At 40.5% G+C, this 15645-nt stretch overlaps 1 protein-coding gene across 1 annotated transcript in view; it reads right to left on the bottom strand.

The window, feature by feature from the left end:
- LOC112977190 (collagen alpha-1(XV) chain-like) overlaps positions 1–15645 on the bottom strand; it is a 99607-nt gene that overhangs the window by 29106 nt on the left and 54856 nt on the right. The window contains exons 21-25 of the mRNA XM_026089235.1: positions 7644–7709; positions 5653–5688; positions 4531–4593; positions 2513–2590; positions 2360–2395 (exon numbers count right to left, since the gene is read on the bottom strand). Coding sequence (XP_025945020.1) covers positions 2360–2395; positions 2513–2590; positions 4531–4593; positions 5653–5688; positions 7644–7709 — 279 coding nt within the window. The remainder of the gene's footprint in view (positions 1–2359; positions 2396–2512; positions 2591–4530; positions 4594–5652; positions 5689–7643; positions 7710–15645) is intronic.

Here is a 15645-nt window from a genome sequence, read left to right as displayed (position 1 = left end):
AACAGATATAAGCTTCAGTATTGCACCCCTAGGTTTTCAAAATGAGTCAACCCACTTTTCCTCACCACCAAATACAAAGATGGAGTTAGAAAAAAGAAACCCAAAATGTGTGAGGCATTTTTCTGTTTTACTTTCTCATATTTGAGCCCTTAAAGAATATGGAAATCTGAGCCTTACTTAGCAACCAAGATGACTAGAAACAGTTTTTTTTGTTTATTAGCTTAACTAAAGAGAAGCCTCTGATTGTGCTGTTCTGGAGCCACCTTCACTATTTCCTGTGTCAAAAATCCAGCCCTTCCCTGACAAATGTTAGCAACTACACAAGACACGTGCCAGCAGCCACAGCTAGAAGTGAAAGAGGGAAGCAAGGAAACCACAGAAGACTGCTTATCAGAAAAGGAAACTTCATTTACAACAGCAAAGGAGTCAAGAGAGTCAACTGCGACAGACTGATGCCATGGTTTTTACTAAGGGCTCCTACTCAGTACCTCCGAATGTCCTGCTCCCCTTCCAGCAAACAGTGTAAAAGAACACGGGATTCTCATTTCCCTGTAGCAGGAGGCTGGATTCAGTCTGGCCCTTCTGCATTTGCTATTGACAGTACTCACCTCCTGAGACTCTCCCTGGTTGCTGCAGCTCTCATCTGCCAGTCAGCTACTTCTCTGTACTTAATCCCTTGTGGTCCAAACTACTGTGCTTCTGTCCAGCTGAAGTTTCAAAAAGGAAGGGAAATGGGGCTTTTTTTTTTCCAAATTTTGGAAGCTGGTCTATGAGCTCATTCTACCTCCAGTGGCAGAGAGGAGCAATCAGAGTTCCCAGTTATGTCAAAGCTGATCTTGGACCAGAGCTTTAACTTGTGTAAAGTGGAACAGAACCACTGACATTGAAGCTATAGTAAGTTATATTCCAGAGGCTCTGACCAAGCACTCTGCAGTCTGCACATTATTGCTGCACAGGATGCCCACCAACTGCAAAGGGGTTTTTACTATGGGACAATACTAAAATGAATCATGGCCATCAGCAGCATTGATCAAACTGAAGAATTCTGCACTAAGAATCTCAGGATCTGAGTTTTCCTCAAGGAACAAGGAGACTGGGTGATGGACAACACAGAGTTTTGATCAGACTGTATGCCTGTTATCATGGAAAGATCTAGATTGGAAGCTGAGGTGAAATAACTAAGAAAAAAATTCACTGACTCAGCTATTCACTTATAAGTTTGCCTGTGTATCAGGACAAGATTTCATGTTCTCTCCTGTCTCAAATCTTGCATAGCAGGGAGAGCAAAAGCAGCTGCCACCAGGTCTCTGTTCTCTTTTCTGGCTATGAGGGATGAAAACAGCACTTCACAACCCTCTCACAGTACTATGAATAGATACTTGGAAGTCTGAATCGAGACTTCTTTGGCAAATAGGTTCTTCTTGCCTTTTAGTTCTTAGGGGAAGCAGTGAAGATTACATTCTGAGTGACAGTATGGACTGTTTCATCACTGCAAAGATGAAAAGCAGAGGCCCAGTGCTCTGAATATCACTTAAATACTCACAAAACTAGTCTTACCACCATTCTAGGGTTCCCTGAAAATGAACTGTGGGAACTACTAAGGTACATTATCTCAATGTCATCTGTTTTTAGTGAACTGGCAGTGGCCTGTTACCTTTTATAATCTTAAGTTTTTGGGGGTAATTCATTAGGTTTTTCTGGCTTACATAATCCACACACTTCTGGCTATCGTCACAGATTCCTTTGGTGAGAAAATGCTCATGTGCTTTCACTAACTTGAAAAATAGATCGTTACAATGAACCTGCATTGTAGTTGGACAGTTCAGCACAATGGTCTGAGCAGGAAGAGGAACTGGCTGGACAAAATCTTGAGACAGGCTCTGTGTGCCAAATTCTCCTGCACCATTATCACTGATACCAGTGTTGGCAAGGACTTCCTCTAAATGAGCTTGCCTATATGCTGAACTGTATGAAGCTGTATTTCAGGTAGTAGAAGACAGCAATTAGAGGCGCCCCCCCCCCCAAGCCTTCTTTCTGCCAGTTCACTCAGAATCGCCTCATAAGTCATGTAAGTTTCTAGCTTTGAAGATATTTCACTGTGGAGTTAAAAAGGATACAATTGTACTACCTGAATTTAAATCCTGAATCAAGTAAGTAGTTTACAACACCACATATGTAACAACCACATTTTTTTCTAAAGGACATTGACCATCCTTAAACATGAATATTCCTTAAGCATGATAATTCCATCCCTGCTTATAAATACGAAAAGCTAAAACAAACTATCTTTACATTTAGTAATATCTGTAAAACCAAACAAAATCAGAAAAGAATCCACTAAATTTTGGAAATGTCTTACCATTGGTCCCACCTGTCCTACCACTCCAGCTTCACCCTATTGGGGACAGACAAACACACAGATGACACAGAGAACTTCTGCAATATCTAGCAGAGGTGGCTGGCAACAAGGCCATTAAACATTGTGGAGGAACACAAAGCAGTGTTAGCTCACCTTCTGCCCTTTTCTTCCTAATAATTCAGTTAAAGATCCATCAGCAGCAATGAGAACTCCTGGTTCTCCCTTTTCACCCTGCAATTATCAAAGTATTTTACAGTGTTTACAAAGCAGCTGTCAATGAAGCAGGAAAAGTTAAAGCAGCAATATTGCTGTTTGAAGTGTGACAGCTTAGTCAGACAAAAACACTATAATGTGAAATCAGTGTGAGTAGGGTTGACTTTCAGCTGCTCTCACATACATGAGACAAACCCCATGAAACATATGCTGGGTCCAAAAGAAACCTCTGCCAAAGGCAGACAAGCTGTTGGCATCTTCCTGTAGACCATCAGCTTAGATACTGGTCAGGAAGCCCCATTGGAAATGAAAAATCTTGATAGAACACTAACTAGAAAGAACCAGACTATCAGGAAAGCATGGGTCTTTCTCTCCAAATAGTTGGAGCATGATGCAGCCTCCTTACCTTTACAGAAGGTTACTTCCCAGCATTATGAACCTCTGAGCTTCATTTCTTCAAGGTGTAATTCCATTCAATAATGGCACCACAACCATGAATTTTCATTCCCCAGTTCAAACAAATTGTTCCAATTCTAGACCTCACCTGTAACTTTCCTCTTCCTAACTCAGGCAATCTGAGAAGCTTGGTACAATAGCTCTCCCAAGATCTCTAATGGAAAATATCTGTTTTGAAACTAACAATTGCACTGATAGCCTGACTTAGAGCACTTCCCTTGTGCTTCATCTTCTGCATATTTAAGGCACGCTTTGGAGTTTACCTGAAGTTGGCTTCACTGACTTTGTCTTCTGTGAGGCTTTATGGACCCAAGGCTGCAATAGAAGCCTGTCATGATCCTTGAAGGGGAATACTCCTAGGGGTCTATGCAGCTTCATTGTGCTTCCTGAGATCATCAATTTGGTGTTCGTGCCTCATAATCAGCCTGAGAATCACCATGTCATTGGTGGGTGTATAATATAATGCCTTCAGAGTTTTGAGTTGCTTCCAGTGGGGACCGTAGAAGTTTGGCGCAATTGTGTCACATCTCGCCTTCTGAACTCCCATCGTACAGATCAGCTCCAGCTATACAGACTCCCCGTCGGAAAAAAAAAAAGCAAACAAACCCCCCCAAACCACACCAAAAAACCATTTACTGGTTTTAAGGTTGAGCTTGATGATTTTAGGCACTGGGTAAAACAACAGGAATCCCTGTGCCAAAAGGGGACTGGTATTTGTGGCCTGGAATGTTTCCTCCTAAGCACTGAAGATGCTGTTCATCTACAATCTCATTTCAAACCGTAATTAACCATTCCCAAACCTTCATACTAGCTGTGAGAAAGTGAGGTCAGCTACTTACAAACACAAAGAATAAGAGGAAAGTGTTTTTGTTTTTCTTATCCCCAAGATTGTAATAACTTGTCCTTCTCCCCTGCTTCCTGCAGGTGGAGGAGAAGGGGAGAAGAACAGAACAACAACTGGGATATTTACAAAACAGTAGAGTCAGTCCTCAGTCATATCTCAGCAGTGCTACAATGTAAACCCAATTGTGTAGAAATAACAGAAAGAATCCAGAGGAAGGAGTTGCCCACATCTTACACTTTCTTTGGGAACAGAAACACAATGATACGCTTCTGTAGGCAAAGCCCTTTGTGCTAAGGCAGGAGGAGGAAAAGATCATCCTTATATATTTGGCCTTTTAGTTAGGATCCCAGGCTGTTAGCACAGATGATCAGTTTACAAGAAAAGGTCACCTCATGTTTAATGTTTATGCAAACTTATTCCGATAAGTACATACTGCATTGCAGAATTTCAGTGCCGGGGACAGAACGTTAGCGCTCAGTAATATATCAAGGTATTTTGTTCAGCATTGCTTCAATTTCCACTTAGTAAATTTTTTACATAAACTTATTAACAGCCTGGTCCCTAACAAAATTAAAATCATAAAACACGTAATGTCACCAGATATTTGTTACCTACCACATTTTGCAGCTTGTACTTTTCCCTACTCATTTTCTCTTACCTGTTGTCCTTTAGGTCCTTGTGGTCCAGGTAAGCCAGTATCTCCCTTTGGTCCCCGTGGGCCCTAGGTAAAAATGAATACATAAATAAATCTATGGTGAGATCTGCTGAGAATATGGAGCTGGGCCATTTTACTAAATGTAATTTTAAATAACTGGAAATCTTGAACTTTAAATCACTCTGTTTGTAATCTAAGCATTTTTATAAAACCAAATTGCTGTCTTTATTCCCTAAAACAAATATCAGATAGGGAGAATGTGTTAAAAACAACAAAACTAACCCCCTGGTGTTTTTCACCAATGTAGAAGATACACACATTCACAAATGGAAACAAGCAAACATTAATAAAAGTGGAAATTCAGCCTAAAATTCTGTCTTTCCTCCCTACTCTATTCTCTCTCACTCCATTCAGCCAGACTGATTTTCAGAATTTCTGAAGGTACATTTTTAAGGAACACTACTTTAAAAATATTTTTATCTGAAATATAGATTATATGTATGAAAAAATGATCATTTCTATATCTTATGGGGAGAAAACATTTGGCTCAGGTCAGAATTTCACCCATCAAGAATCAAATTCAAGTCTGCATGATTTCTATATCAGTAAACAGCTAGAGAAAAGGACTGAGGTAAAGACAAGAATGGTATTTTCATGTCTGTAGAAATTCTGTTAATGACGGAGAGATTATACAATTCATTGAATCACTTTCTAAATCTCACCAGCTCATTTTTAACTAAAAAGAATTTTTTTAAGTTTTTTTYCCCCCCCTTTTGGCTTTCAGTGCAGTCCACAATACCCAGGACTCAGTAAACAACCTTCTGTAGAACTTTGGGCAATTTGCCAGCATTTTGTCAACATCATTTGTCAGCTTTCCCAGCTTTCTTCTCAGTTAGGCAATAGAGAAAGGATCCTGAGATCATATGCCTGCATCTAAACTGCAGAAGGGTCTTAACACAGAGTTCATTTCTACTACAACCATAATATCCTGTTGACTGCATAAAGACCTATGTTCTCCCATATGAGAGTTTATTAGAATTTGTATAAATTCTGTACTACATAAATGTTAAAATATTAAAGTATATTCAAGAATATGTATTTAAATCCCAGGAACATAATACTTACAGGAAATCCTGGTAGACCTGGCTTGCCATCTGGCCCCTGCGAAATGCAAAAAACCACCCCCATACAAACACATATTATGGACTTGCAAAACAGAGAGTGCAGTTTACACATACCTCCTAACTTGCGAATATTAATTGATCTGAAACTGGAAGAAGAATTTCTTTCAGCCAGTGGTAGGTTGCAAACACTCCACAGTATCCTGATCTTATAACTTTTTCCGGGACAATAGAGTTTACTTTCCAAAACTGAAGGGACAGAGATCCAGGAAAAGCAGAAGAAAGGTGACATCTTCCACATATCAAAAGCAACCATAATTCAGTCTCCCTTGAGTCTTTTCCAGTGTCCATCACAGGGAACACAGTAGCCCTCCCTTGGCCTTTGCCACTGAGCTACTGATTATCTGTGGATCACAAAATAGTGTCCACTAGATTGTGAGTAGAAACACAGGTCTGGATTTGCACTGGGCATGTTTAAGACTGCCCAACTGTGATATCCACAGAGAGTCCCCTTAGCTCTAGTTTAACCTGGATACATATTATATGAATCACTATGAGACTGCTCCTCCTTCCTGACTAGGGAGTGCTCAGAGATGCAGGTTCCTAAAGATGCAAAGTTTCCATTGCAACTGCACTTTAAGTTACAGGACCTACTTCTTTCTTTTGGGACTAACTGTAATCACTGTTACAAACCACTGCATTTTGGCTGGGCTTATGAACCCACTCATCTACATCATTTTGGACACCTGTCATCTAAGGTTTGGTTGGCAACTACCTGCAGTAAGAGAGCTCACACAAGAGGACTTATCTTCGCATCCTATTATGTCCAGGGCCTAGGAGAATCAGGTCTTTAGGAAACATAGCAAAATGCTCCTCTAAGAAAGCTGTTTTACCGTAAGCAGAGCTGGATGCAGCCACTATAATAGTGTCCTCTTGCCATGTGAAAAGGGAAAAAGAGGTGTGTTGGGCTAACAGGCACACAGACACAGGATTGAAAGCTATTATTGGAGCTAATGCCCTTCTCCTCAGTTCACTAACAGATTCAAAAAATATTTATTTTGGGGCAGTTATATCAATAATATGAATCTTTTTTCACTGTGGCTATGTAGAATCAAATTCTGTTATCAGGTACACACATTCTGGTTTTCCTTGTTTTGACAGGAATTGAATGTGAGGAGGAGAACTGGGCTCACCTTGTTTGTGATTTTACCTAGTATACAAACCAAGCATGAAAGCAGATAAAATAAAACACACAAACAACACAAATTAAACTGGTTGTGAAGCATGATGCTTAGCTTTAGAGAATAAAATTTTGCAAAGTGCAATGTATTGATGTTTTTCAGGCCAGTTCTGCTCTAACTTTGCATAGACTCCACAGCACAAAAAAGGAAGGCTTCTCTGTGGATCTAGCCCTAGGAATTTGAAATCAGTACCAGGAAGCATTCAGAATTTCAAATATCTGACTGAACTGTGATATACTCCTGGCTGCAAAACAGAGCCTGAAATTTCACATCTGTGGTTCTCCCATGAGATTTCCAGCTTTACATCCACAACTCTACTGGCTATGAGACAAAACTCATATACTGGAGCTTAGCATTCCTAATCGCAGACTCAAGTAGAAGTGAAAAAAACCTTTATTTCAACATTTCATGACTTGAAAAACAAGAAGAGAAAAAAATGGAAGAAATACTATGTAAATCTGAGTCCCTATTTTTGCATCAGTTCCACATTTCTGTCATTCTGAACACATAGTTCAGATTCAGAGCTAAGCCAGTTTCTCCCCGATTGCTTTCTTCAATACGAATATATGAAAATTAATGTATCCATACAGGATTCAGTTCTGTGCTGTTGTACTCCTGCACAGCTTCTTGCTGAAGTTAGCAGGAGTAACACACACATTTCTGAGGCAGATGAAACTGAGCTGTAGATGGTACTCAAAAGGAGACATTGAAGACAGAGCAAATCTGAACATTTAATAAAGCAGCATATACTCACCGGAGGCCCAAGCAATCCTTTAATTCCAGTGGAATTAAAAATTCCATCTGTATCATTCAGTAGTAGCTTAAAAAGTGGATAAGGAACAGATTATTTCGAATGCTAAATTGGTTATCTGGAATAGACATACATTTTTGGAAATGCACACACAATTAAAGCATCCCATTATAACTACGGGTAGAAGAAACACAAATGAGGCAACAGAGAATGCTCTCTACTTTTAATTTTTGTTATGCAACTGGAATAACTGAACCTAGCACTTGTGTTACACTTTATATGTAAAGATCTCAGAATGCTTTAAAAACTTTCATGAACTCAACCTCATAAAACCCAGAACTGGGGGGAGGTTTGAAAACCCTAAAACAAAATGTTATGACATGACATCATCATAAGATAGAGATCAAAATAAAAATTTTAGACTCCAGTACATCAGTGGCATTCTGAGATGGTGAAACGGTCTGACCGTACACACCTTGTAGATTCAAAGTTATGATTATATTCTGGACATGTCTGTATCACACAGTGCTGTGCCATATAGTGATTCCTAAGTTAACTCTGAGCAAGCTGCTCTGCCTGTTCAATGCAATACAGAGCAATCAAAGAAACTAGCTTAGATCCCCCAAACAGTATATACACTTGAATGCGGTGCAGCACCTAAGCTAATCAGCTCTGAGTCTCAGAAAGGTTGAACAGAGCCTGGAATTAGTAAGCTCAGCACTAATTTGGAGGTCTCTACAGCTTGTGATCATAGGTTGGCAGGGACCTCCAGAGATCACCTAGTGCAACACCCTGCTCAAAGCAGGTCTAATTAGATCAGGTTGCTCAGGTACTTGTCCAGTGAGTCTTGAACACCTCCAAGGATAGAGATGCCACATCCTTTTTGGGCAACTGGTTGCAGTATTTGACCACCCTCAGGCTAAAAACATTTTTGCTTATACAGGCATACCTTGTTTTATTGCACTTCGCTTTATTGCACTTTGCAGATATTGTGTTTTTTACAAATTGAAGGTCTGTGGCAACCCTGCATCGAGCAAGGCTATTGACACCATTTTTCCAACAGCATGTGCTCACTTCGTGTCTCTGTGTCACATTTTGGTAATTCTCGCAATATTTCAGATTTTTTCATTATTATTATATCTGTTATGGTGATCTGTGGTCAGTGATCTTTGATGTTACTGTTGGAATTGTTTTGGGATGCCACGAACCGCTCCCACATAAGATGGTGAACTTAAATCGATAAATGTTGTGTGTGTTCTGAGTGCTCCACCGACCGGCCATTCCCCCATCTCTCTCCCTCTCCTCAGGCCTCCATTTTCCCTGCGACACAACAATATTGAAATTAGGCCGGTTAATAACCCTACAATGGCCTCTAAGTGTCCAAGTGAAAGGAAGAGTCGCACATCTCTCACTTGAAATCAAAAGCTAGAAATGATGAAGCTTAGTGAGGAAGGCAAGTCGAAAGCTGAGACAGGCCAAAAGCTAGGCCTCTTGCGCCCAACAGCTAGCCAAGCTGTGAATGCAAAGGAAAAGGTCTTGAAGGAAATTAAAAGTGCTACTCCAGGGAACACATGAACGATAAGGAAGCGAAACAGCCTTATTGCTGATATGCAGAAAGTTTTAGTGGTCCAAATAGAAGATCCAACCAGCCACAACATTCCCTTAAGCCAAAGCCTCATCCAGAGCAAGGTCCTAACTCTCTTCAATTCTATGAGGACTGAGAGAGGCGAGGGAGCTGCAGAAGTAAAGTTTGAAGCTAGCAGAGGTTGGTTCATGAGGTTTAAGGAAAGAAGCCATCTCCATAACAAAAAAGTGGAAGGTGAAGCAGCAAGTGCTGATGCTGCAGCAAGCTATCCAGAAGATCTAGCTAGGACAATTGATGAAGGTGGCTACACTAAACAACAGATTTTCAATGTAGACGAAACAGCCTTGTATTGGAAGAAGATGCCATCTAGGACTTTCATAGCTAGAGAGGAGAAGTCTATGCCTGGCTTCAAAGCTTCAAAGGACAGGCTGACAGCAAGAGAACTAGAACTGACAGTAAGAGAAGTAGAATTAGAAGTGGAGCCTGAAGATGTGACTGGACTGCTGCAATCTCATGATAAAACTTGAACGGATGAGGAGTGGCTTCTTATGGATGAGCAAAGAAAATGGTTTCTTGAGATGGAATCTACTCCTGGTGAAGATGCTGTGAACATTGTTGAAATGACAACAAACAATTCTGGATATTACATAAACTTAGTTGATAAAGCAACGGCAGGGTTTGAGAGGATTGACTCCAGTTTTGAAAGAAGTTCTGTTGTGGGTAAAATGCTATCAAACAGCATCGCATGCTACAGAGAAAYCCTTCATGAAAGGAAGAGTCAATCGATGTGGCAAACCTCATTGCTGTCTTATTCTAAGAAATTGCCACAGCCACCCCAGCCTTCAGCAACCACCATCCTGATCAGTCAGCAGCCATCAACACGGAGGCAAGACCCTCCATCAGCAAAAAGACTATGACTCGCTGAAGGCTCAGATGATGTTTAGCATTTTTTAGCAATAAAGTATTTTTTAATTAAGGTATGTACATTGTTTTTTAGACATAATGCTACTGCACACTTAATAGACTACAGTATAGTGTAAACAGAACTTTTATATGCACTGGAAAACCAAAAAATTCATGTAACTAGCTTTATTGTGATATTTGCTTTATTGGGGGGGTCTGGATCCAAACCAGCAATATCTCCGAGGTATGCCTGGATCTATTTGGAATTCCCTATGTTCCAGCTTGCGTCTGTTGCCTCTCATCCTATTGCTGTGCATCTCCAAGAAGAGTCTAGCTCCATCTTTTCTTTGTCTTCTGATCAAGTAGTTGTAGACAGCAATAAGGTCTCCCCTTAGCCCCCTCTTCTCCAGGCTGAACAGAGCCACTTCTCTCAGCCTTTCCTTGTACATCATGTGCTCCAGCCATCTGACCATCTTGGTGACTCTCTGCTGGACTTGCTCCAGTATGTCAGTATCTTTCTTGTACTGGGGAGCCCCGAAGTAGACATAGTACTCCAGATGCAGTCTCACAAATGTTGAATAGAGGGTAATGATCACCTCCCTGGACCTGCTGGCTACCATCTTGCTAATACAGCCAGGATGTGACTGGCCTTCTTCACTGCAGGGGCACACTGCTAACTTCTGTCCACCATGACCACCAGATCCTTTTCTGCAGAGCTGCTTCCTAGACAATCTGCCAATAGCCTGTATTGTTGCATGGGGTTATTCCATCCCCAGTGCAAGACCTTGAACTTGGTCTTTTTGAACTTCAAGAGGTTCCTGTCAATTCATTTCTCCAGTGTGCCAGGTCCCTCTGAATAGCAGCACTGTCCTCCAGAGTATTGACCATGTCACAAGTTTGGTGACTGCAAACTTGCTTAGAGTGCTCTCCATCCTATCATCCAGGTAATTAATGAAGACATTAAGCAGTATTGGTCCCAGTATTGATCTCTGAGAAATGTCAATAGTTACCAGCTGCCAGCTGGATTTTACATCACTGATCACAAATCTTTGAGTTCATCAGTGAATTTTCCACCCACCTTTATTATCCACTTATGCAACCCATAGCTCTTCCAATTGGTGATAACGAGACTGTGGGAGACTGTGTCAAAAACCTTGCTAAAACTGAGGTATACAACATGCAGTGGCCATTCCTTGTCCATAGACAAGGAATCAGGTCATTCAGGAATGACCTGCCCTTGGGAAATCCATGTTGGCTGCTCCTGATCAGCTTCTTGTCCTGATGTTGTGATTAGGCTTCTTTCCTCTTTCATTTTGGTTTCAGAGAGCTTGCTTTCTGGTTTAAATAGGTTTAAGCAGTCATACATTACAATTCAGGATGATATATAAGTGCTTGCTCCACATAAATGTTGTAAGTGAAAAGAGATCCTTACTCAGTTTTTGTCATTTGTTTCATCTCTTTCACCCAACAGTTTCATTTATTGTGTGTTAATCTAACCCTGTTTTGGATTCAGAAATATGCACTGAATCCCAATAGAGCCTTGAACTAGTCCACTTGTTTAGCAGACAAGCCACTCTATCCATTTCAGTTTCAGGTTTTGTGTACAGCAGTATGTTCCCATTAAACATAACAAAAATCTCCTCCTGACTTTCACGAGGTCAGGGTTTGCCTGCAGGTGCCAGGGGGTGCCAGGCAGTACATGAATAAGCATGTTGCCACCAAGGTACTGTGAAATCTGCATGTCTCCTCTGCATGTAAGCATGTCCTGATCTATCAGATCACAATCCTTTGTAACACCTGTCAGGAATGCAGTACTCAGGAATTAGCTTTGAAGCTATCCCTGCTTTGAGCAGGAGGTTTGATCAAATGATCCCCAAGGTCCCTTCCAATTTTCTTATAAGTGTCTGAATGGTAGTTTTCTAATCTGGAATGTGAAGAAGGACACAACAGAGGACAGACCTGCTCGGTCACATCATATCTTATCTTTTCTTACCCATGGCATCTGAAGCATGGCAGCATGTGGTCAACTTTCTGTATTTTGAGGTCCCATTGGCTTCATGATTCATGCAGCTGAAAGTTGTTACCCTTTACGAGGTGCTGCTACCTACTCCCTGTCCTCGTGTGCTACAAATAACTCTGGAAAACTGTCACTGAAGCAATTGAAAAACAGTTTAAGCCCTGCTATCAGCACTCCATCACCCAGTCTGCGTGAGCTCTCCACTGCATTGCTCCTGGGTAGCAAAATACCTCTTGTTCCAATACATTCCAGGCCCTACATGTCCCAGAGAGGGAGCAGGATGTAGGATGTGGGCTATTACTTTAATGACAGTAATAAAAGAATCCTGCTGCTGCAATTGTTCTGCTTTATCTATAACTGGTGGCAGAATTCCAGGAGCCCTGGGTTTAAACAGTCTTTTCAGTATGGAATTACTCAGTATTCATTATTTCTAGGCCCAATTCAAACTGTATTGAAGTCAGTGGAAAGAATCCCAAAGGCTTTGTTGAGCTTCAGACCAGGCACTTTGTATATTTTATGAATAGAGTTTAGCTGCAATAGAAACTGTGGCTGAGAGTCAGTAAAGCATATACCGTACTGAAGAATATATGAAAATGTATGGTACAAGAATTATGTTTAGAAAAAAGATCATGGCCTTTCCAGCCTGCTCCAGGTATGTAGTTATTTACCTTCCTTTTTGGAAGCTTTAATAGCAACAAACCAGCAATGTAACTTTTTGACACAGCACATTAGTTCAGAAAGTGCTGACTACACAGTAAGGACTTTGTTTTTCATATTTTCTTCATTGTTACAGAGATGAAGAAACAATATTTTCTAGTACGACTGTCTAGGTGGATTCTAAGCACACCTTCAGCTTCCTATCCAAGGGGCGTGAATATGCACTATTATAATTGCAGAAAGAACATGGGTAACACAAAATCTCTTGGTATTTGCATTATATCCCAGAGATTAGTCTTTCTTCAGGACTTTTCTTCATTTACTTTTTGCACTTAAACTATGGATGAAAATGGCAACCAGAGATAATTAATTGCTCTTTTTTTTTAATTTAAATCTAATAAACTTTCTCTATTCAAAATTATTTCTATACAGTACCCAACTAATGTGATGTGGTAAAAGCCCAGAAACAACTAATGTGGTTTACTAGTTATCRTGATTACATGCATGAAAATGCTCAAAATACCAGATTAGGCTACAAAAGAGCAAAATAACCAATGTAGGATAAGGAATATTGGTTTAATCACTTTGGGATATCAAACAAAAGCAAACTGAGAGACCTTTTTGTACACAGGACAGTTCAGAGCAGACTTTCAGATTGATAACAAGAGGAACTACAGGAGACAGAAATGGCTGCAAGCTTCTGAAACAAACAATTGTCAACAGGTACTGCAGAAGCCTGGAAAAGGCTAGGCTCCATTGCAAACCTCAGATATATTTTATCTTATTTTATCTTWTCTTTTTCCAGTGTCAGAAGTGGCTACTGCCATATATCCCATGTCTGCAGGAATCAAATTTCCTTAGCGCACATAGGGATCATGTTAAATGAGGGGAAATCAAAGTCCATTTTCAGTGGAATTCAATCAGCCTTCTCTTTGACAGTTACTGATGAGGCCTGGCTCTAAGTCACAAGTGCCCAGATCAGACCTTAATATTGCAACAACACTGGAACTGCACCAGCTCTTTAATTTGTTGAATTGTGGTGAAGCAACAGAAAATCTGTTTAGTGGTAGCCTCTCAGACCTTAGCAAGAAAATTTCCTTCTGACTCTGATAGATCAGTCCATTGGACTTCCAGAGCCCAGGAAGTATTGTTGTCTTTAACAAGATAATGATTGTGTGAGTGAACTAATAGACCCTGATCTGGGGAATGATCTCCCTGACTGCCTTGTGGATCACTTAAATGGTAGTTGATCTCTGACCTCTTCATCCAGGTCAAGCCAAAATCCACATTACAACAGTCAGGACTGGCATTTTTTCTTCTATTTGCAGTTGATAGGTCTGCTCACAGTGGTTCTTTCCCACAACTGATGCTAACTAAGGAGCTGTTTTTTCTGAGGGACTGAATCAACAAAATGTATTTGAATAATTTAATCTTTTATCTCAGAAAATATATAATGAGCAAAGGTTATGTTCTTTTACAAACATTTGTGAGGTAGGTAGAACTCAATTTCATGTATATTCACAAACGCACACACACATGCACACGCATATTTAATCAACCGCTTCCAAATCCCTCTTGCCAAGTCCTCAGAGAAATCATCTGATTGACAATGGATAGGTTTTGAAGCATACAAGGACAGATGGCACTTGCTGTATCCCTACACAATACCTGTCTGCTACGAATGTACATAAAGCCAAATATAGATGCACCTTACTTCATAAGATAGCCTACTTCTTAAACTCCAACGTATTTAGAGAAGGAAATGGGTTTCTGCATTGGTTTGTAATGCACCTGATGTAATGCAGCTTCTGCTGGGCTCTGCACATTGTTGTAACACAAAGTGAGCCTGGTTCTTTCAGAAGTTCTGGACAATCCAGAGGACACGCATTAGGGTCCTTCAGACATAGTTACACATTAGTTTAACATGTGTGCACTGTGACTATCATGACAAGTAGGGAGAAGCCATGCAGTCTCCAGCTATGTCAGCTTCAATAATCTTTTCACATTTTTTATACATGTTGTCCTCCTGCTGAGGATCTCACAGTGTTTTTCAAATATTAACGAACTAAGGAACAACATTCGGGTTCATTATTACTATAAACAGAACTGTTTAGTGACTGGTAAGTGCTAATGTCCCACAGTCATACTGTGTCAGCATTGGGAGAAAGAACATAAGTTTTATACCACATCTCTGTCACTTGGCCACCTTTTCCTCTCAAGACCATTGAGGAAATTGCCAGAAATTCCAACAGAAATATGACAAAGTGCAGCGCTAGTAACAGTCCCACTTTGAGCAGGAGTTTGAACTAAATGAGCTTCAAAGGTCCCTTCCAGCCAACATTTCTATGATTCTATACTTCTGTTCATCCAAGATCTTAGAGCCACATTTAAGATGACAATTCTACATGACAAGCTAAGAAGAAACCAAACAAATTCCTTTGGGACTGATTATATGGGCTATGGGATGTCAAGTTGTGCTATATTTGCTATCACAAGTGGACGCCTCAGCAGAAGCCTTGTTGCTTTAGTCAACAGAAAATGTAATGCACAAGTCAGCTTTCTGACAATGCCTGTGCCCAGCTACCCCTAATGCAGATTTCTCAGCCTGGTATTTTCACTCTTTGTAATCAGAAGTCATTTCTAACTGTAGTTATATGCAGTATTATGGAGGAATCTGAGTGGTTTAGGCATCCCCAGCTCTCAAACATGAAGAATTTCCTGTGGCCACTCACACCTTCTCCAGTTCTCAATGTCATATCAAGCCAATTACCAAAGATTTTTGTTGTCAGTTTGAGACGGGGTTCCTCCTAATTTCTTGGCTTCGTTAATGCTAACTAGTATTG

The sequence above is a fragment of the Apteryx rowi genome, unplaced genomic scaffold (assembly GCF_003343035.1).
Source record: "Apteryx rowi isolate R43461 unplaced genomic scaffold, aptRow1 scaffold_802, whole genome shotgun sequence".
In the NCBI taxonomy this organism is placed as follows: Eukaryota; Metazoa; Chordata; class Aves; order Apterygiformes; family Apterygidae; genus Apteryx; species Apteryx rowi.
This window is presented reverse-complemented; position numbering and strand designations above follow the sequence as displayed.